The 23,445-nt window shown below is 43.1% G+C and overlaps 1 protein-coding gene across 3 annotated transcripts in view; it reads right to left on the bottom strand.

Moving 5' to 3' along the window:
* Positions 1–23,094, bottom strand: part of SH3KBP1 (SH3 domain containing kinase binding protein 1) — a 238,457-nt gene extending 215,363 nt beyond the window's left edge. Inside the window, exon 1 of one of the 3 annotated variants that reach the window (XM_087758628.1) lies at positions 22,534–23,094. Coding sequence is in view for 2 of the 3 variants with exons in the window: in XM_087758626.1 (XP_087614752.1) it covers positions 22,534–22,537 (4 nt within the window). In the remaining variant the exon portion in view is untranslated. The remainder of the gene's footprint in view (positions 1–22,533) is intronic. The other 2 variants (XM_087758626.1, XM_087758627.1) reach the window with 2 other exon arrangements.
* Between the last annotated feature and the right edge of the window lie 351 nt (positions 23,095–23,445).

Genomic DNA, 23,445 nt, shown 5'->3' with positions numbered 1-23,445 from the left:
AGATTGTTGGTCATCCTCTCCCTCCCCCGTCATTACTATTTTAAAGCTCTCCTCACCTGGTTGGTCAGCCTGTTAGCAAAGATGCTTTTGCCCCACTTAGTCAGGTGGATCCTATCTTTTCCAAGCAATCCTCAAAGAGGGTCTCATGATCAAAAACCTAAAACTCTGTTGCTGACACCAGCTATGCAACCAATTGTTACCTCCACTCCTCCACATACCCTTCCCTCTCACTGAAAGGGTCAAGAAGAAAACCACCCAGGCTCCCATGCCCTTGACCATCACCCTAGAGCCATACAGTCACAACTGATACTTTCCAGATCACTCCTGGCAATATCATTGAAGCCTACATGGAAGAGCAGCAAGCGGCAGTAGTCTGAGGGCCAGACAAGTTTTGGCAGTCTTTCCACAACCTTCCAGATCCAAGCCCCTGGCAAGCAACAAGCCTCCCTAGATGACAGGTCAGGTCAGCAGATGTGAGTCTCCGTTCCCCACAGCAGGGAATTTACCTACTGTTATCACTTGCCACTTTCTCCTGGTGCTCCTGCATGGCTCAGATTTAGCCAGCTTGGGTGTTTCACTGGATGGAGCATTCAGATTCTCATCACCTACACAAGCACTGAATCTGTTCTATAATTGCAGATCTTGAGGAGAAGCAGGAGCCTTCCTCCTGGTGTCAGAAGTTATAAACTTCAGGCTTCCAGACTTGCCATTCTAGGAGTCTCCAACAGCACCCCAAGCAGCACAGACTCTGCCTGCCCTTCATTCAGGAAAGTTGGGGGTTTGGGCTCTTGAAGCCTCAGGGACTTGGAGAAGATCTGGAAAGCCCAACCTTTTGACCTTTTGAGCTCAACCATCCAACCAATTTTTAAACCCACATAGCTGCCCTGCAGCATACCAGCACAACTACTGAACGATTCCACACCACCTTTGGCGGAGTTTCTGGACCCCTTCTGAGTCAACTGCTAGACAAACTAGAGAATCTGTTGAACTTGAACTATCCATTCCAGTTAGAGAAAATACAGAAGACAGACGTATTTCTAAAATATGAACTAAAGTCCCTAAAAATAGCATCGATATTACCCACATATGCATACTTTACCCCAGAGAAACCAGTAAAGTTGGTTCAGAAGTTGTATTTACACAATAGCTCTCCAAAGACTACTGGATTCAGGCAGCAGCACCTAGGTACACACACTAATTTAAGTCTTGCACCAATGAAAATGTGTATCTCCACAGAACACAGCAGCACTCAGGCTCAAAAAAGGCAAAATTCCGACTATTTAGCAGGGCATTGCCCATTTGATTGAGCCCCAGGAGAGACCTTTTGAGATCAAGGCCCTGTATCCTTCATTTTTAAGCAGCCTACTAGGATGCACTTGCTCTCAGGACTCATGGTGTATACACTGCTTTTTATATGTGCCAAGTCATTTCTTCTCCCTACTTAGGAGGCTTTTAAATCCCATTCTCATTTTGCTGTGGATGCAATTAACTACTGCTTTGCTCTGAGTTCTCCCTAAGCAACCAGCAGGTGGTTCTGGGGGTGTTGGTCGACAGCTGGCTGAATATGAGCAACCAGTGTGCTCAAGTGGCCAAGAAGGCCAATGGCATCCTGGCTTGTATCAGAAACAGTGTGGCCAGCAGGACCAGGGAGGTGATAGTGCCCCTGTACTGGGCACTGGTGAGGCCGCACCTCGAGTACTGTGTTCAGTTTTGGGCCCCTCACTACAGGAAGGACATTGAGGTGCTGGAGCGTGTCCAGAGAAGGGCAACGAAGCTGGTGAAGGGTCTAGAGCACAAGTCCTATGAGGAGCAGCTGAGGGAGCTGGGGTTATTCAGTCTGGAGAAGAGGAGGCTGAGGGGAGACCTTATTGCTCTCTCCAACTACCTGAAAGGAGGCTGTAGCCAGGTGGGGGTCGGTCTCTTCTCCCAATTAACAAGCAATAGGACGAGAGGAAACGGCCTCAAGTTGTGCCAGGGGAGGTTTAGGTTGGATATTAGGAAAAACTTCTTCACTGAAAGGGTAGTCAGGCATTGGAACAGGCTGCCCAGGGAAGTGGTTGAGTCCCCATCCCTGGAGGTATTTAAAAGATGGGTAGATGTGGTGCTTAGGGACATGGTTTAGTGGTGGACTTGGCAGCACTAGGTTAACAGTTGGACTCGATGACCTTGAAGGTCTTTTCCAACCTAGATAATTCTATGATTCTATGGTTAGAGAGCTGTAAGGGGAAGATGGCAATTGAGCAGGGATTCAGGCTGGCTATAACTACTGATCCTTCAAACACTCCTCAACATTCAGACTGCACCAAGACATACTGAAGGAAGGCACACAACTCTCCCACTGTCTAAGTCCCATGTTTTAAAAGAGTTCTAGTAGCTGTTGCTGTGCTTGCAGTTTTCCCCTAAGAAGCCTGTAAAGCTGACATGATTCTTGACAGTTTTGTTTTCTCATTAATTATGTTCTCTCTTATGAGGAGAGACCAAAAGGTAGGACAAGACTGTGGAGAGACCAAAAGGTAGGACAGGACTGTGGAGAGACCAAAAGGTAGGACAGGACTGTGGAGTTGACTCTACAGCTGCTTGGGTAGGCTGGAGGCACTGGAGTTATCCTCCTGAAGTTTGTCTGCCTTGCACTAACTCATATACAGACAGCTGCAGCTGTTCAACCACTTTTGTTTCACTGAAAGTTTAATTAAACAAACAAAAACCCCCTTTACTGTGCAGGCTCTTCTCTGTCTATAAAAGTTTCCACGTATTAAAAAACACATATAAATATTTTTAAAAGCTGTCTCCTCTCAGAGAATTTGATTACTGTAACATAAGTGTGTGTAAGCTGTCAGAGACATATGAGTCACCAAAAATGGACCACACAATCAAGATGTTTATAAACTCTTCAAAGGAAACCAAGAGCACAGTTTGGAAAGACGAATAAGAACGCACCTAACAAATGTGCAGATTGTGATAAACTGACGGGAAGGTGCTTCTGAGATCACTCAAAATTCTCATTTACCACACTACTGAAGCTTGCAGAGCATATGACAGCCTCAAAGTGCTTTATAATTTATAGGTCCATGCAGTTGCAGTTTCTAAATCAAGCTCATTTTCTAAGGCATGCTAAACCATGCCACCTTCTCAAACTGTGTTTTGAAAAATTCATTCTGACAATCAAACTTAATCTTTTTTGTTTCTTTTGAGGTGAAATTTTATCTTCACAGAAGCTGGATTGATACCAGAGACAACACTGATCTAGATATGCTAAGAAAAAAGCAGATCTGAGTCTTGCTCCACATCTCTAAGTACAATATACCTCATTCCTGAAGTGCTGTGCTAGATTTCTCCTCAGGAACTGGATTAAAACAGTGTCCCAGTTTGCACAATGATTTATGATGTGAAAAAACACTCCATGGACAGTGAGCTCAAACTAATTTTATTTGTTAACCAACAAAGGTTGGTCTTAGGCCCAGCTCTGCCAAGGTAAACAGCTTGTTACATTAACAGCCAAAACCCAAATCCCTTTTAAGCCAAAGGCAAAGTAAAACAGCAAAATTGGGGCAGACAGATCTGGCTTCTCTTTTTGGTGCGTCTTTCTTCAAAATATTGTACTCTATGATGCCTGAAAGTCAAACCTGCCCCAGCTATTCCTAGCCTTATATTACCATCAATCCAAATTGCAACATAAAAACTCATGAAACAGAATCAAAGCTAGTTATTACCAACCCTGCTGGAGACTGACACAGTACAACTCATTACTGCAATGTCAGGGACAAAGGTTTTTTTAATTTAATGCTTAGTGGCTTGGGTTTAAAATAGAGAATTTGAAATGTTAATGCTGTGAATCAGGAATTGAAATGTAACCTCTCAGCTATATTTAAAATATTTAAAATAAGCATATCTGGATTAAAAGTTTAACTGTTCCCACCTTTCATTCCCCAAACTAGTCTTACATACACACATTAAATGATTTTGTTGATAATTACAAACATTTTTCCTATTGATTAGTCTGTTTTCTTGCCACATCTTAAATTACATGTAAAATCTAATCTCTTAAAACTGACCTAGTCAGAATAAGCATTTCTTTAATAATGCCACCAATATTTGAAGACAGAAGTGTCTCAGTTTATGCTGTTTTCAATTATTGTACAGTGCCTTACCAAGCAAGAAATGAATCAAGAAAAGAAACAGAGATTTGCTACTGTGCAACAAAAACTACGTTATTAAATCAGCTTCTGGTGACATCTGAAGTGTGTAGGCACAATGGAAATGTTATTAACGTCTTTGGCACTATTCCACCCAAGTAACAGCATCCATATGGCAACACCACCTTCTGCAGCAGCATGGTTTCACAGACAAATGCAGACCTTAAAACTAGTATACACAGTTAGACATGGCAGTCAAAGAGTTAAGAGCTTCTCTACGGTAAGTTTTACGTTTTCACTTTTGTTAGTCGCTCGGCTTCATGTCAATGATAAACACACGTTGCATTGGCTTACCCAAAAAAACCAGAACTGAAACTAGACAAACTACCTTCAAATATTCTACACTAAAGCTTTAAATTAAAGTTCAAATTACATTTCCTCAGAAGAGAGTGCAACAGAGCTTTTCTCTTTTGCATATAGATAACTGTTCAGAAATAACAAAGACTAACAGCATGAACGGGCGTCACACAACAATCCTACTCTTGTGTCACACTCTGCATAAGCCTCTACAGGAAGGTCTCAGTGGCTACAGTAGGCTTCATGTTCTCTACCACCTGCACTAAATTGATCAATTATCAAAACCTATTAATCGAGAAGCTGGAATGCACTGCGTTTCTGTTATACCACATTTCTCTTATAAAACAGTTACAAAGATTCATTTGGTAGCAAACACTTAATAGTTGATCAACATTTTCATTGTAAGTACATTTTATAACTGGTTAACAATCTAGCCATCAAATTCCATCTGCCTCAAAACTTGCTAGACAAGTTCTTAGTTCACAAGTGCTGTTCTGTTTGAGAGAACTAGGTATGAGCTGGTGAACATACTAGGCTTTTAGTGCTTATGGGCATACTTTAAAAAAAATTAGTATTTTTGCTACACAACAGGTTGCAATAAAACTCTTAGTAAGACATTAGGAGCCACTAAGAGGGAAAAAACCAGTAACTTTTATTAGACCAAATGACAAAGCATGACTTACATTCTGAACTCCAATGGAAAAAAAAAAAAAAACAAAACCAAAACCCAAACTACATTACATTCCATAGTACTAGTTCCCTAACCTAGACCTGGAAGGCCAGAAGGCCTGAATGCCAAATGTGACCTGCAAGGCCGTTGTTTTCTGGACTCTAGGAACACTAAGCAGTTGGCAGGCCAATCACATCTGGGATGCTGTGGTACAAATGTGTTGGAGGGAGGAGGAGGAAGATAGATTCATATACGGTCTGGCAGCATTTATTACCGATGGCACAGGACTGATGAAAGGGGAATGCACTGGTATAACCACTGAATGCCCATCTGGGGCTCCAAAAGTCCTTCCTACCCAAAACCATCACAGATATTGCAGGCATCGGCAATAACATCTCTATTATGATTATAACTAAACGGTTGTTAGCATCTGGGAAGAAGAGTTCAGATGGGGCTCTTCTACCAGAGAACAAAATAATCTGTAGTTTGTAAAGACTCAAGTCTCTCGATGTCATTACACTTTATAATTCTAGACGAAGGAGCTGCTGAATAGCCCTTTGAGGCATCACTCTACCAAAAAGGAAATGCCCGTTGTCACGTGCTACCTCTGAAATGCACACAAAAAGCAATTTAATAATAATAATGATAATAATAATAGTATATCACTAACTTTACAGTTTAAATGTAGGTTGCAACAGGGATTTTTAAGAAAGCTCGAGCTCTTAGTTTTGTAGCATATCTGGCAGAAAAAATTAACTTAAACATTTTGTATCTGCTTGATTGAAAGCAATTATCGAAGAACCGCAGTATTCTTGAAAAATTAATTCCAAATTTTGTTAATTTTTTTACATTTTTTCTTTTGCAACACTTACTATCAGGAACAATACTCTCTGCTAAAAGCATTTGCAAGGATTCAGCCTCATGAAAAAGAAAAGCTCGAGGGGGAGGGAAAACCAATATCGAAGGAAAACCTGTACGATTGAACCTTCAAGAGGTTAAATCCATGCTACATGATAAACAGCAACTCCTCTGCTAAGACAACAGCTTTCAGTTTACATTATGCTTTCCTATTTCCCCTTCGAAAACGGGGGGGGGGGAGATAAAGGTCATAGTCCTAGAATAGTATCTTCACTGAACCACTCCATCACAGAGCCGAGCAGTCACAGAAGGGGCCACCTAAGTCATACTGCACATGGACCTTTTTATGTTATAGTCCCGGTTCCCTCGCACGGGCCACAAATGCTCTTCACCCAGTCTGCACACTCGTTAGAAACAGAGTAGGCAGCCACAGAGCGCTTAGGACAGATGGGAAGCATCTGAGAGGAAGACCTGCTGTGTGCAATTCACACGTACGCACACACGCAGGCACAGAAACAGAGGAGCTGTGCAGAGGACCCCAACCAAAACCTAATTTGGAGGACAGAGCACTGTCCTAGGGTGCTGGGACACTTGGCCTACGGCTGTCCTGATGTGACTCTTCTCTGGGCAGCAGCAGAGCCGAAGCCACTCCAGCTGACGTAACGGCCAAGCTGTCCTCCAGGAAAAGAGGAAAGCTAGTTTTCTGTTTTTCAGAGGGATCAGTATGCTTGGTTCCAGCTTTTAAAAAACACAAACACCAAGTTATTCTCATGGAATTTACCCAGCAGGACAAGAAATACTTTATATTCCAGCTAAGGCATTTGGTATGACCACAATTCATCGCAAAAATCTCTCATTTACAGTTAGGTAAATAAAGAACAACAGTAAGTCAGTGTGTTTGTATTTCTGTATGTATGTGGGGCATTTCCATATAAAATATGCATCTCATAGCAATTCTCTGGTAAACAACTTCAAGCAGGTACTTCTAATAAACATTATGAATTTGTTCTGCTTTTCTTAGGCCTACCACAGTAGTTGCCTCTCACTGAATTTATTATGTCATACTCATATCTCTGATGCAAACTGTTTAAACAATATGCCAAAGCACATCTGATCATCAGAGATGTTCATGCACATGCAACTACGGAGTAAGCAAGGAAAGAAAAGATCATTGTGGCAATTCTAAATGGCAGCAGTTACATCTGTATTCCCAAAGGCTCCCTTATATACCACTTTGGATCCAACAACACATGTTAGATTTTATTCGGCCAAGTCTCCTTAAACCTTTTGAAAGAGCAAGATTGCATAATATTGTGGTTTAACCCGGCAGGCAGCTAAACACCACACAGACATTTGCTCACTCCCCCCCCAGTGTGATAGAGGAGAGAATCAGAAAAAAGGTAGAACTTGTAGGTTGACATGAAGGCAATTTAACAGGACAAAAAAGGAAGGGAAAATAACAATAATGATAAAAGAATATACAAAACAAGAGATGCACAATGCAGTTGCTCACCATCTGCTGACCGATGCCCAGACAGTTCCCGAGCAGCCGCTGCAACCCCTCTGGCCAACTCCCCCCATTTTTTTTGTTCAGCAGGACATCATATGGTATGGAATAGCCCTTTGGCCAGTTGGGGTCAGCTGTCCTGGTTATGCCCCCTCCCAGCACTGGTTGTGCACCTCCAGCCTCCTCGCTGGCAGGGCAGTATGAGAAGCTGAAAAGTCCTTGACTTAGTGTAAGCACTGCTCAGCAACAACTAAAACATCAGTGTGTTATCAACATCATTCTCATCCTAAATCCAAAACACTGCACTATACCAGCTACTAGAAAGAAAATTAACTCTGTCTCAGCCGATACCAGGACACATAGATAATCTTGGGCATATTCTGTAGCTGCCACTCTGGGAAGCACTTGTATTCCACCTATTAATTCATCTTTTCCTGCAAGGCAAAGCGGTCCTTCTGCCTCAGACAACAAACTGCTAGAATCAGACTGTTGCTGAAAGAGATTAATTTTACTGTAATTCACTGGTTCTGTCAAACAGGGTACCTCTCAACTACAGCAGATGCTCCCAGTATACGGTGTTCACAAACAAACTTACTTTTGATTCGCATTGTCATCAAGTTCAAAGACGATGTGCATTGCGTTGACCTGTAACTGAAGTAATACAGTGCCTCTTAGAGGCAAAACTGTCTTGAGAGTTGGTTCACTTGTTTTAACGTCGTTCTTCCCCTCAGACGCTAATGCATTCAAGAAGCCGTTCAGAAGAAGTGAAAGACACCAGATTCGGAGGGAAGCATTTAACATCATAATCTTAACATGAGTTCCTGCCTCCTCCAATATCCATAAAAATAATTCAAAGTTCTGAAAATTATAAAGGATTATACCCATTGCTGGGATAAGTAGAAAAGGAGAGGAGGATTGTAACTTAAGCTAAGCAAACAAAGACAAATAATTCCCATCTGACAAACTATACATTCATAAAAACTTGTTAGTAACGATACTCTTGCGGTTTCTAAATCACATTCTCAGACAACTGAGAAGCTAGGAAGGATATTAGTTACTTCTTCAGAACAAAAAGGAGAAAGATTACTTACAGCTAAATACAGCTAGAACTATATATAAAATTACCATTTGGCTAAATTAATGAGAATTGCTACCGAATTAATGTATCAACATAAAAAAGAAGCACAACAGAAAAAGCTGATGCCATGAAAATAACTGCTGTTGAAGATTACTCAGAAGTACTAGACCAGTGTAATTGCCATGTGATTCTAGTCCCAAAGTTGCCTTGATAGTATTTGTAGATGCTGATGGATACGCACTGAGGTGGAAGGTCAAATAAATAAAAAAATCGGAAAGCCAGGGAACAATTACCTTTTCAATGATATGGTGTAGCATCATTTAAGTCCCAGGAACAAGAGGTTGTGGTCAATAACTTGTTCACAATCTTCATATTGTGTACGGCATAGCATTTAATTGTTAAAACTTCAGAGCTTCTACAACAGTAACATTCACCTAGTCTCGTTAAAATCAGACAAGAAGCATGAGTGTAATTATGACTGTGATCTCAGGCAAGCTTGGAGGATTTCACTATAGATGCCTAAGCTGTTACTATCACCACCCATCTTCGCCAAAAGTAGCAACCCTTTTGCACAGGAGGAGGATGGGGAGAATATGACATACTCCTCTGCATCTTAGCCACATTTGCTTGAAGTACTGATAAAGATGGGTTTACATTAAGTAACTAGACTGCAAAGTGGTGCACAGATACATTCTGCTATTGGAAGTGGCAATTTCTGCAAGAAGAGATTGCTGGCAGCAACAACTTGATACAGCCAAAATCCCTGGACTGTGTTGCAGCCTTTCACTGTGTAATGCCAGCTGCAGACAAACATGGTGTCTTAAAATAATTTCAAAGCTATGTCGTTTTCCCCTCAGTTTCATAGAATTCTGTTATTTTCAAGACAGCAGTTGCAAAATATTTACCCCAGCAGCAGCTCTTCTGATTAGACCTGTCAAATATTAAGACTACAAACCAGTGCCATGTTTTAACTGATGCATTATAAACTGTCACCAAGAGATGTGTTGTACAACAGTGAGAGCCTGGACTTGATGTAGAAGAGAAATAATTAGCTTTTCTCTTTTTTTCTTCTTACCCTCTTTTACATAAATCCAAGCATTTCAATCTACAAAACTTTGCATTCAGAGGAAGGTCAGTCCCAGTATGGAACTCCTCGGCAGTTTCATAATTTATAAGCCCAATGAAAGGACACTTGCTATCGTGCTTCCACATACAACAGATTGTCAGGCATTACAGGAGCTATGAAAGCTATGTGTGTGCTGGGGCTCATAGCCTGAAGTACAAGAGCCCAGACCATAAGTAATTTGCATTTCACCACTATGGCCCAATACAAGACTTACATGCCAGCATTAAACCATGTCCACTAACCTTCAGATCACACTGAAAACCAGCCAAAAACCACCTAAAGTGTTAAAAAAAAAACCAACACCCACCTAACTTGCTCAATTATGTGAGCAACAATGGAAGGTAGGGTAGGAGTGTTTGGAGGAAGGACACATTTGATTAAAATAACACCTTTACCACCCACCAATATCATATTTTTTCTTGATTAATAATGAAGTCTCGTAAGACTGCTGCTTATAATCCTTATCAACTTGTCTTTTTACATCAGGTTCTTTTATTCTCTTTCAAACTGTGGTAAGACCAATAGTGCTGAAAAAAAGATGCTGTTTTAGAAGCAGAAATTACTGCATATAAAGATTCACAAGTTCCAGACAACCCTTGGGCAAATAAATGTAACTGTCCTATCAGTTAACATGTGTTGACTCTGTGCATTAAAAAAGCTTTCAAATTTCAATTTTAGAATTCAGGATGCAATTCTGGAGAAATAAGTTTTAGATGGTATCTTTAATGCCTGTTTTCTCAGCTCAAAACAGTTTCTACAGGTAATTTCTTCTGGATGTCACAATAAATGGAATTCACAAACTAACATACTTTTCTTCACTCTTATGAATAAAAGTGTTCCCACATCACAGCCATTAGCTTCTCTGTTTTGCTTTCATGGTGCTTTTCAAAATCCCATATGTCAATTACACCTGGGCCAGGAAGCACTTCCATTGGCATTTTTTATTTTCCTTTTCTCTTAGAGAAATTCTCTGGGTTTTGAACAAGGCAAAGCCTTTCAGAAAGCAGAGGTTATGCTGCAAGTAGAAGACACAGCTCTTCCAACAGGTATCTCGGGTAGTAGGTTAAAGAACTCAAGAAGTCTCCTCCACCTGAAGAAACACTCATTCTCACTTCCAAGAGATCTTCCTTAACCCTTATGACTAGAATAAACCTCCAAAAAGGAGACACTACGCAGAGCTCCTCCTTAGACGAACAATCCTGACAGCAAAAACTGATGCAAGCCAAACAAGTACATCTGAAAGCTTGTCACAGACTTTCATTGTGAGCAAGAGCAGCTTGTGACCTGATGAGAGCCCATTGCTCCAATAGGGAATTTGAGCCACTGTGCGCTGGTTGAATGAGAATGCTCAGCAGGGCTGCGTATGGAGCGAAAGCACAAACAATAGTCAGCATTTAGACAGAAGAGCCCATTGCTGCATTGAGGATGAGAGGAGAAAAGGGAGGAAGCAGCAGGATGGAGCTCTGTGGAACCCAAGTAAACATAAACAGAGGCAATGAACCCTATTGTTTTATAAGCAATTATTCTTCTGACAACCTCCTCCTCCCATCTGCCCCCAGTTACCAACGCTGGTACTGTCTGGAACAGAACAAAGCGTGTGGACAAGGAAGTGACAATAAGACAGATTCTACTTGAAATGAGTAGAACCTCCTCGGATGCTGGCACAGAATCTTTCTATGGCATCCAGGAGGCAGCGTGCAGGTTAAAACCATACAATCAAGAGAACTACAGAGGACAGAAATAATGCTGTCACTGAGTGTTATCTACCTTGACCACTTCTTCCAAGGCTAAGCAGAAAACTCTACTTCTCCCTCATCTAAGAAAAAGGTTCCTGGGCTCCATCCATTTGAAAAATCTTCTAATGACCTTCCCTGGTTTCCAATGATCCAAGCTCTTGGAGCTAAGGAAATGTGAAGCCAAAACTAATCCTACATTCCAGAGGGTCTAGAGAGGCAAAGAGCATTTCTTGCATTTAAAGCCTCTCCCTTGTAAGGCTGCATTTACATCAGCTCCTTGGCTTTGGTTCTTGAGAGAGACACTGACAGACTTGAACAGACAGGAACTGAAATACTACTTAAAATAGCAACATCCTGCTTTTAAGTTCTCCAAATTAAAAAAACACTGGAACTTCAGCATTTGGCTTTGCCAGCTTCCACAACCTGTTTTTTTCCACACACCAAAGGCATCACTCTTCCATCAGAAAATATCATAAAGGTGGCTGGCAAAACACAATATGCAACACACACGTCAGCATTTACCTTGCAGGGTACCAGTTCTGACTCTGAAAAAACTCAGCAGACTAAAGCAATAGTCTCTGAAGGACAGACAGTCCTTCTCCTCCTGACATGGTATTTATGGGAAACCACCTGAAGGTTTCTTGTTTCCCCAATTCTGAAGCAAAATTCGTAAAGGACCACCCACAATTCTGCTGTATTCCACACCAGATTGTCTTCAGAATGCTGTAGATCTTTGCATCTTAATATAGGGAGTTTTGAGACTGTGTAAGTGAAGTATATAGGAAAGTTTCCTGAAAAGAGAAATAGTGCACTTGAAAGACAGATGAGAGAGAAGGAAAGATGAATTTGAAGGAAGTGTGTAAGAAAAGAAGAGATGACAGATGTCCTGGTTTCAGCTGGGATAGAGTTAATTTTCTTCCTAGTAGCTGATATAGTGCTGTGTTTTGGATTTAGGATGAGAATGATGTTGATAACACACTGATGTTTTAGTTGTTGCTAAGTAGTGCTCACACTGGCCAAGGACTTTCCAGCTTCCCATGCTCTCCCCGGTGCACAAGGAGCTGGGAGGGAGCACAGCCAGGGGGTCTGACCCAGACTGGCCAAAGGGCTATGCCGTACCGTATGGCATCATGCCCAGCATATAAACTGGGGGAGTTGGCTGGGAGGGGGGACCGCTGCTCGGGGACAGGCTGGGCATCGGTCGGCAGGTGGTGAGAAACTGCACCACTTGCTTTGTTTATTATTATTACTACTACTATTTTAATTTATTGCAATTATTAAACTGTTCTTATCTCAACCCATGAGTTTTCTCACTTTTACTCTTCCGATTCTCTCCCCCATCCCACCGGGGAGCAGGGAGTGAGCGAGCAGCCATGTGGTGCTTAGTTGCTGGCTGGGGTTAAACCACGACAACAGAGTATCAGGTATCTGAACAGAAAAAAAAAAAAAAAAGGGTGAAGAGCATCTTTGCTGAGAAACAGGTGAGAAACAGTGATGTAGATTTACTAAAAAAACCAACAAACCCCAACCCAAACCAACAACAAAACACAACTTCCAAGGGTAAAGAAGCATACATGCACTTCTGTAAGTGATAGGAAGAGGAACAACTGCTTTCTGACAGAATGAGGTGAAGGAACGAGAAACACACAGCAACAAACAAGACTGTTTTCTGCACAACCGCGAACAAACTATCAAATATATTGTGGAGGAATACATATTAATAGATCTCTCATGACTCCAGAACCAGTGCAGATGACTTTGAATTGTCAGACTGTAGTTCATCGTCAACTAGAAGGCATCTTATCTCAATCTTCCACGAACCACCGTCAGATAATGGAGATGTCAGCTAATCAAAAGCACTATTTATAGGTGCTTCGCACACAAAAAGTGTAGTCTTTAAAATAAGTAGCATGCTTAATGCAAATCAAAGTGAGCAATTCTGAAAGGCAGTATGAGGCAACAGAACAAAGACCATTCAAGTTGACCTCAGTGGTCAAAGTAAAACTGACAAGTGTATTTCAACTGTTTTTAAATGCAGCTAAATAAAGCTATTTGATGAATGAAATGATCAGCAGATGCAAGGGACTTTATATTAAAGTTTCCAAGAAAATAAAAGACCTTTCCCATTTTAGAACAGATTATGGGATAGAGGAAGAAATAGCAGCTGTCCAGGCAGATGAACATTAAAAGCAATTGTAGCAAAAGTCAACAGCAACAGTAGCAGTAAGATTTCTCTCCCAGTTGAAGGGCTGTTTCTTGGGACAGAAAGAGCTAATCTTACTCGTGCAAATTAGTTGGCTGTTCAAAGGTACGTTTCTTTTCAGCACACAGGACACCCAGTTCAAGCCTTCAGCAGCGCCCAGTTGAGCAAGGAAGAAGTCATAGAAGGTACTTTTTTCTGCTGCATTAAAATCTTCCATCAATAACAGTGGTTAACTAAACTGGATTAACTATACTCAGAAATCCCTCTGTTAAATACGTGCTGCCTCTACAAAGTTGGAGCAGTTTTATACAGATAGCTAAACTTGGCTCACTATGACCAACAGGACTCTTAGATTGCTACGAAAAGAAGGAAGCAACTGAGAAGCTCGTCAAATGTATAAGCTAACTAGCTAAAATCGAACAATATCCACAAAAAGTTTTAGTTCCGTGCCACCTGAAAAAATTAACTATGTTGTTAAAGTTACTAACAAAAATAGCTACAAAGAACACATTTCCAACACAAAGCATACAGCAATTAACAATCAAATCAAGATAAAAAACAATCTAGTATCAGACTGAGATTAATGACTGAACTAGTTAAATGACCAGCTCAATGCAGCAAATGGCCTAGAATGTTAAAATGGGATTAGAGTTAAATGTTACCCATTTCATTAAAAACAAAACAAAACAAAACAAAACAAAACAAAACAAAACAAAACAAAACAAAACAAAACACCACAACAAAAGCACAGAAGTTTATCAAAATTATTCAAATCTACTAGCTGGAGTCAGTTTAAACCATTTGACTTCAATATCAAAATATTTAAGTCTGAACCAACTCTAGACTTCAAGACTGCCCAGTGATTAACCTTTTCTTTCCCACAAGCAATCTAAAAATACAGGTATAAAAAAAAAATCAAAGCTTGTAAGCTACCAAGCCAGTGCTCTCAACAAGTGTTGGCAGCTTGATATTTCCTTGAACAAAAACTAAAATTGAAGAATAAAGCATGGCACATGCCACTAAGGAAAAAAAATCTTTAATATCATGAGGGCTTACAAATTTGCAGACTCTTCTGGAACTGAAATTTAAATTTCCATTATATCAGCAAGTGAAGTTCCACACATTGCTTGCTACCAGGCCAGCCTTCACATGGCGTAATTTTCTTTTCCCAGTTAGTAGGACCATACCTTGCCTGGAAGTACTGGTGCTCACTCTCAGATGTTCAGAAATATCCATTGTCACAAACTGCTTGATCGTGCACTCAAGGCAAGGCTTCTCAAGCTTAACCTTGACTAGAGGGCTTTCCTCTCTGCACCCATTTCTCCTTCCCTTCCCTTTGCTCAGTCATTTAAAAGCTGATGAGAACAAAGTTAGGTTCTTTAAGTCATTAATCCTTACATTTGGAAACATAAGGCCAAAGCTAAAACACTTTTATAAATGTTCTGAATTTGACAGCAAGAAGTTTTTTAAACCTTTTCATAATGAAACCCCAAAATAAAGGCATCTTTTTGTGGACACACTTTGGAATTTCTGGTGTGCCCTTTTACAGTGGGAAATAGACAGAAGAGCATTAACAGCTCAATAAGAGCTCAGTGAAACCTCACAGAAAGAACAGCAGGAATGAGAAAAACACTGAAAAATGAAGCTGAGGTCTTGCTGCTTGCCAGTTTTATATCTGCCACAAGGATAGCAAATTTTCAATGCTGCACAAACCTATCCCAGAAAAAAAAAAAAAACCACCACTCTGCCAAGTTACCAGTGTATTAAAAATGTTTCTTGCCACTAGTGAGGATGAATCAGCAACCACAGATAGAGGACATATTTGATTTAAACCTGAGATGAGAGTCCTCAAAGAATGGTTTGACATTTGGCTCAAAAATGAAAAGTTCTGTACATGTACATTTATACTCCAATACTTCTGCTGCGTTTAACTAAAACCTTTATAAATCCAGCTATATGGAAAGACAGTGCTACATACAACAAGAATCAAGCTGACACTGGTAGTGGATACAGCACGGAATAGCACCAGCAGTTGCACTGACCTCCGAGAACCTCTTCCCACAAAACCAAACTAAACAGGAAAACAGCCTGAAGTGATTTTTGTGTGTGTTCGAGACCTCATATCAATAAAAAGAACCAAGTGTTGCTTTGTAAATTAACAAGCAAGTTTCTGGAAACTGCAAGCAGTGGACACAACATGTCATGGGGACGTCTATTTTGCTGGGGGTTTTTTTGTTGGCTTTGGTTGTTTATTTTTAAAGGCAGGTCACATAAATTCACTTATTACAAATTACCTGTGGGACACAAAACACTTAATTTTTAAATATGACCAGTGTGACCATTGAAAGCTAATTAAATATTGCTAGATCTTTGAATGGTTTGGGTTGGAAGGGACCTTTAAAGATCACCTAGTCCAACCCCTTTGCCGTGGGGGCTGACTCAAGCTGGGCCTTGACTTGCAACACATGCAACAAATCTATATTGACATTTTTGAAAAAGCATTAACTCCCTGGGGAGTTGTGCACCAGTGCTGACTTTGGTCTTCAAATAAATGAATAGACTTACACTGGTTTGGGTGTGAGCTGGTTTCAATCATCAGAAGTGATTTAGCTGCACAGTATGAAAGAGTGAGAAGGAGATAAAGAGGAACTTTTTCCTTCTGTACAATACTTCTAATGAAATTCAAAGGCAGAGTTCAAAAGGCACCTCTTTACACTGACACTATACATTAATTAGAAGTTAGGGATATTTTTCTCATATAACTGCTCAGCTTTCTATACTGCATTATCCTTGTTGCTAAAAAGAATTGTTTCAGCACGGACATAATTTCTGATCCACAACTCTAGGCAACTCTTCATCCTAAAACAGAAGCACAAATTCTCAGCGACAGCCCCACTGGAATACAAACTGCTATAAGAATGAGAACAAAGACATCCTTTCCATCCTTTCCACCCCTCATCGTCCAGGATGCTCCTTTCTCTAAGCTAAAGTTATGTTAGGAACAAAGCATAGTTGAGACATCGCAACAGTCATCTAGCCATACAGCTTGTTAGAGGACATTGCCACTGCATTCTCAAGAGTTGGTTTCTACTGATGCTTCTCAATTATCAATTATGAAAAGGGGGGAAAAAACGTCAACTCCATTTGCTAATACAATCCATGACTACTGAACTGCAGTACTGCATATTCTCTCACACATAGGGACTTAAAGCTTTTATTGTGTTTCCTCTCTGTGTGAAGCAGACTGTCAGCAATTACTTTTACATTAGCTGAATTACTGAATCTTGATACTCACCTCCTCTGTTGCTCCCCTCCCCCTAATATATTCTTTCATCATTCCTCAGCGTACAGAACATAGATATGCCCTACAGCTACTTCCTGCTTTTGCATCCCAGGAAAACACCCACTCCCTGGTCCAGGATTTTGTATTCTGTGATTTGAAAAAAAAAAAAACACACCATTTTTTATGAGCTTGTTCTATAACAGCACTATCATAGCAAAACAACAGCTCCCATCTCTGTGGCTGTTTTCCCTCCTTTGATCCCATCAGGGCTAACCGGCTTTCAGCACTTCAGTGACCTCTAACATTTCAGACCTGAAATTTCAGCTGCTCATTTCACATTACCAAGCTCTCCTTTTTCTCCTCCTAACACATGCGTCCCTTCCCCTTCAAGTGGGGAAGGAGTCAACGCATTATCTACAAGGTCAGTGCTGATCTGCTATATGCATTCTGATACACTGCTGGTAGAATGATTACCAGCAGTATTCTCAAAAAAAAAAAGCCTCTAACATCTAGTGAATAGCAATTACAAAAGAAGCAATCTGAATAACATTACAGAGAGATTGTACATATTGCATTAGTAGCAGTTTAAACAGAAATACATATGCACTCAGCATTAATATCAAAATAAAACTGCTTCTCAAGAAAGTGTTTTAATTATTACGTATAATTCCTTAAACCTGGGCAGAAGACAATACCTTCTCTAGCAGCTCTACCATAATTTTCTACATACGCATCTTTGATTAGCACAAAAACGAGCAAGAATCCTGCTGTTTTAAGAAACCACCTATTTTAAGTATTCTCTTCTTTATCACACTTTCTGATCTAAAAGCAACAGTTAATATAAAAAAAACCAACTATAATGGAGACACTGAGAAAAGAAGAGCTACTTGAAAGGGGCAAGCAGAAGAGATACCAACATACAAAAAAGACTGCACAATCAGAAATTATTTCCATAATCTTTTACATATACACACATATTTATATATTTTGTATTTCTTGATTTCAGACCCCTATCTTGATCCATTTAGAAGGCAGCTCTGACAACATTTTATGACAGAAATGTCAATATCTCTTGATTTCTAGGAAAAAAAGCTTTGTGCCAGCTATTTTTGTATGAAATTTTATATAGGCTACTGAAAATATTTTATCACAGTTTATGAAAACTCCACTTGAATTCCAAACATGAAGACATTCACAGGCTGTACAAATATTGTCACCAAACAACTGGAAATCTGATCTTGAACAGCTCCATTGCAACTGCTTTGTTGTGAGAAACAAACCTACCAGTGACAACAAAGGAATTAAAAAGGAGTAATACCTCATATAAGAAGGGGAATAAAGACTTTTTACAGGTTGGGGAGGATTTTTACACAACATTTCCTATATAAAGGCACCTTACAGCTGCCTTATTAAAAAAACTCAAAGTGAAAAAATCATGCTAATCTTCTTTCTTATGATTTTCCCTTATTCAGCTGAAACTGTTTAACTGTTTTCAAGGGTGACAAGAATGACACATGCTATTCCTATTTAAAAACATTTTGCAGCTATTTTGCTGAAAGGCTCCAAAATCTCCACCATTTTGGAGAGAGAACTTAAAGTTTGTCAAAGAGGAGTCAAGAACCACAAACACACCTACCACCTTCCGTGCGCGATTTGTACCAGTTCTGCTAAGCTCAAGGCTCATAGATGCTTTGCTTTACATAGGAGCGTCGAGTTGGTGGAGTTTACCAGCTAAACTCCCCAGGCCTCCCGTTGCAGTGAGCACTCTCCAACCCGCACCTCAGGGCCAAGCAGAAGGTTTGATGCGAGCGCAGCTGTGGCTTGCGGGAGGTCAGCGTGGCCCCCCGCGCAGGAAACGCGCTCGGAGTGCTCCCTCTGTTGATGCTTCGATAAGGGAGAGAGAGGAAGTGGCATGTCTGAAACGCGTAAGGGGAAGTAGAGAGAGGGGAAAAAAGATCGAAAGGTAGGGGTTTATGAGGGAAGCGGGGAAGAATTTGAGGGCAGGGGATAGAAGAGAATTTGGAAAGGGGAAAAAGAGATAACTTGGAAAGAGGAAAAACTGGAAAAGGGATTGCAACTGGTACAGAACAATCAGACTCTCACATAGATTCTTTTATTACATTTTTATTACATTACTTCTTGGTGTAACATTCCTTTGGTGTGTACAAACCAGCTGTGGTATTTCACAGCCAAGCATCTTTCTCAACTACTAATGTAAAACCATGCAGACAACCATTGTCTGCCAGAATCAGTACTCTAACTGGTTCAAAGGGCACAAGACTGTCTGTGGATCCAAACTCCTAACTATGGCGACAGCAGAAGTGATCAATGTGATTTCACATAAACAGAAGCAACGTACCCTCTCTTCTCCTTTCCCCACAGAAGAGCTTTAACAATATCTTGACAAATCCTAAGATGAAAAAATATTGATAGTGAAAGAGCTTACTTATAACTTGGTATTTACAAGCACTATGATGAAGGCTTCAAGCTGCCAAGTTTCATAGTGGTATTATTGTATAGGACCCCTACCTCACCTACTGCACTAACCTGCCTGTGCTCTGAAGAGGAGCAAAGACCGCATGGCAGAAAAAGGACCTTCCTTCATCTACTGCACAAGTTGGAAGTTGCGTCTCAACTGACACAAGGAGCTGCACATCATCAGTTGTTTTGCGATGATGACAGTTAAACCCTGCTCTCTAGAATCAGACTTGTACTTTTGCATTTTCTAAATTTGATAAGCAGTACATTTCAAACCAGTTTTTCCCCACGTAGCTACCATACCTTCTGCTTACTTTGTTGTCTGGACCTCCAGCTTTGGGAGGACAGCCTGATGTGTGGGCACGCAAAGCTCTTCCAAATGAGACTGAGGAGTTCTCTAACCATATGCAATTCTAAGTAGTCTTAAAATAATCAGAACAAACCAAAACAAACACAAAAGCAACAACAAACAACCAACCTACACACACACACACAAGTCCCCACAAAACACCACCTCTTAATTTCTCAGACATTTAAGGAAGGGGACCGAGCTTGTTCCACTGTATTCACCTTTAAGGTGAACACCGCCTTTACCCACCCCCCCCCTTTTACATTTAGAGAACTACCACCATTATTTCACTCAACTCTCCTGATAAGTCCATTCCAAGTGGAAATTAATCCACTTTAAAGTACTCTAATGTCATAAAAGAGCTCATAAAACATCAATAAAGCTGTATTTCTTAGAAGGTTTGGGGTACATGCTGTAAAAAAAGCTTAGGGCCATACACCGAACTTTAACATACGCATGTGTAGCATACACATATATATATACCTGCATAGGGTTGGACTAATAACAATATGCAGTGCCATACAGAAAATATAAATGGTTAACATTGAAGGCATACAAGTAATTTTAAAATAAAACATTAGGAATCTTAACAGTGTAATACACATAAAGAATTCACGTATTCTTTTCTGCATCTGAAATATCTTTCAAAAATGCTAACAACATTAAAAATGTTTTTCATAAAACTGTTTTCATTTGATATCTCCTAGAAAGATTTTGCTTTCACACTACTTATATCTTCACTTCCTTGCACAATTTTTCTAGTTGTTTTTAAACTACAAGAATCACTTACCATTTAAAGATATGAACAACAATGAAACCATATCTACCTTCCCTCCACTCCCATTTTGCAAAGAAAAGTCTGACTGAATCACAGCTATTTGGGAAAGTCATTATCCAAATGAGCTTTAAAGAAGCCAGATGTGTATGATCACGGCCAGCCCAGGGGAGGGAAGAGTGGGTAAAAGGAAAAAAGATGGCCTTCGCTGCTAAGTTACAGTATTCAAAAACCTTTCTAGAGCTCCATCAATGCCAGTTACTTCACTGCTGCTTTATCGCTTTCCTTAATCTTTTGTACCTTGAAGCTAAAAGGCGGCTACTATTTGGACTATGGATTAAGCAGAAATCAAAAAATCTTACTGTATCATAATACAAAGTTAATTAGAAATAAATGCACCGAGAGAGGATAAGAAAACAAAAATAATACTAAAACCGACTTCCTGTGACGTGCTCTACTGAAGACAGATTTTGCTCCGTTCAGCAGTTATAAACCCTACACCTCATTACAGCACCAGGTTTAAAATCTTATCTGTTCCTACAGAAGACAGAAGTTGAGAGCTGTGTTAGCTAGCCGGCAAACCAACCCTAACAGAGTCTTCTACAATGTACCCAATTAAATGTGGCGGTCTGGGATGCTGGCCGACTGTCAGCAGCATCAGAGTTCACGCGGATCAATACAGCTGAATGAGCTGCACAGGGACAAACGCGTTTCAGCCTGAACTGGAGGACTAACTGAAAATCAATAGTGAAAAGCTAGTGCTTAATCTTGTAACATACAGGTACAGCAGCTGTGCGTCGCTCTGATTGTACCCCACAAACTAATCTCTCAAAGAACAAAGGGATGATTTTTTTCCCTGCTATATTCCCAACGTCACTGTATTACAACAGGTAAAATTGTGTGAAATGTCTGCCCACGTAACACATTATACTTAGTCGTTTTAGTGATACTGCTCTCAGGTTCCCCCACAGTCCAACAGCATTTCCACTACCGTGAGCAAAACGGGCAGCTGGGGGCTCCGGGGACACCTAAACGCCGGTATTTTTGGAGCACCGTTCGCCGCTGCCTTCAGACGCCGGTCGGTGGGTACACCCAGGACTGCCTACCAACAGCGGAGGGGTTCTTTTGTTCCCTCCACCCCGTCATTTTCCGCCGGGCACCGTGCTGGGCCAGCACCGCTCCAGCGACGCCCCGGGGCGCATCGCTCAGCCAGCCCGCGCCTGGCACCGCTGCTGCCGCCGCCGCCGCCTCGCCCCGCATAATGGGACGATTCATCCCCCATCCTCCCGCTGCCCACGTCTCCCTCCCCGCACAGGTAGCGGGCGCTGCCCACTCCGGGCCGGGCAAGCAGGCGCAGCCTCCTCCCGAAGTCCGCGGGAGCCACCGCACGGGCGGCGGCTGCCGAGCGCAACCGCCCCCCGCGCAACGGCCCCAACGGCCGCCCCCTTCTGGCGGGGCGGGGCGGGACGGCGCGTCCCCACAGGCCGCCCCGCGCCCTCCCTCAGCTCTCCCCGCCGGCGGCCCCTCGGCAGAAGGAGCGCAACCTGCGCGCCCGCGGCGGGGCTTCCCCCTTCCCCTCTCCGCCCGGCCCGGCCCCGCCACACCCCAGGCTGCCCGGGGGCGGCCGTGCCCGGCGGGAAGGCGGCGAGGGCGGCCAGCCGGTGCAGGAGACGGCTTGTAACCCTGTCAGCCCCGCTCGGGATCCCCCACCGCGGCAGCCCCGAGGGGCGCCCGGCCCTCGCCCCGCCGCCGCAAACCCCGACCTCTCCGCCTGTCACATGAAAACAATTATTGACTCGGCCGGGGGAGGGGAGGGGAGAAGTTAAAAGGCAAGAGGCGGAGGAGCTGAGGCCGGTGGCGGCCAGCTCCCTCCCCGCCGCCCCCGGCCCTCCGTCGCGGCGGCACGCACCCCGCCCGCCGGGCGGGAGCCCCAGCCGGCCCCCCAGCACCGCCAACTCGGAGCCGGCGGCTTGAACTCACCCATTTATGTCGAGCTGGGCTTTGCCTGGCGGCGGAAACAGGCTGAAAGTTTGAGGCGGCTGGCCACGGCGGAGGGGCGAGGGACAGCCCGAGCCGCCGCCGCGGGAAGGAGAAGAGGCTGCTGACAGAGCCGCTCCCTCCTCCGGCGGCCGCCGCTCTCAGCACCCGCTGCAGCCGGGCTGCATTCTGCGTCCTGCTAGCAGCACCTCGGCTTCCCTCAGCATATGTATTCGTATATATTAAAAAAAAAAAAAAAAAAAAAAAAAGAAAGAAGAAATCAGGCGAGAGAAGGGGCTCAGCCTTCAGCTCCTGCCAGCCACCTGGGTCCCCGCCGCCGCCGGGCAGAGCAGCCCGGGAGAAAGCACGACCGAGCCCGGGCGCCCCCGATGCGCCTGCTGCTGGAGCCGCGGGTGTGGGCGTCTTCCCCCGCCGGCCGGTGCCTGCGGCAGGGCGAGGGTGCGAGGAGCCGCCGGGTCTCCCCGCCGCGGGCTTCTGCTGCTGCCGGAGCGAGCGGCGCGGCGCGGCTCGGCGCTGCGGGAAGTGTCGCGAGACTGCGCCAGAGCCGCTGCGCCGCCTCGGGCCGCCGGGAGCGGCGGCGGCGGGGGAAGGAGGGCGGGGAGGAAGGAAGCGGGGCGGGGGGGGGGGGGGGGGAGAGGGGTGCCGCCGCGCCCCGGGCCCGCCTCGGGGAAGGGGGTGGCTCCTTCTCTCCCTACCAGGCCGGGAAGCGTCAGCCGGGCACGGGGAGGCACCGGGGGCTCGGGCAGGGGCTCGCCTTATTTCGGTGCCGGCGGAGGAAGGAGGACGCTTTGGGCTCCGGGCACCGTCTCTGGGAGGCGGCGGCCACTGCCCCGCGGCGGGACAGGCGGGTACCTCACACTCCTGCCAGCCACCTTCCCCCTCCGCGCACGGCCG

This window comes from Nipponia nippon, unplaced genomic scaffold, assembly GCF_047370975.1.
Source record: "Nipponia nippon isolate SJK-2023a ecotype South Korea unplaced genomic scaffold, ASM4737097v1 scaffold_2, whole genome shotgun sequence".
Lineage (NCBI taxonomy): Eukaryota > Metazoa > Chordata > Aves > Pelecaniformes > Threskiornithidae > Nipponia > Nipponia nippon.
Note: the sequence above shows the minus strand (reverse complement) of the source record. Positions and strands in the feature narration are given on the sequence as shown.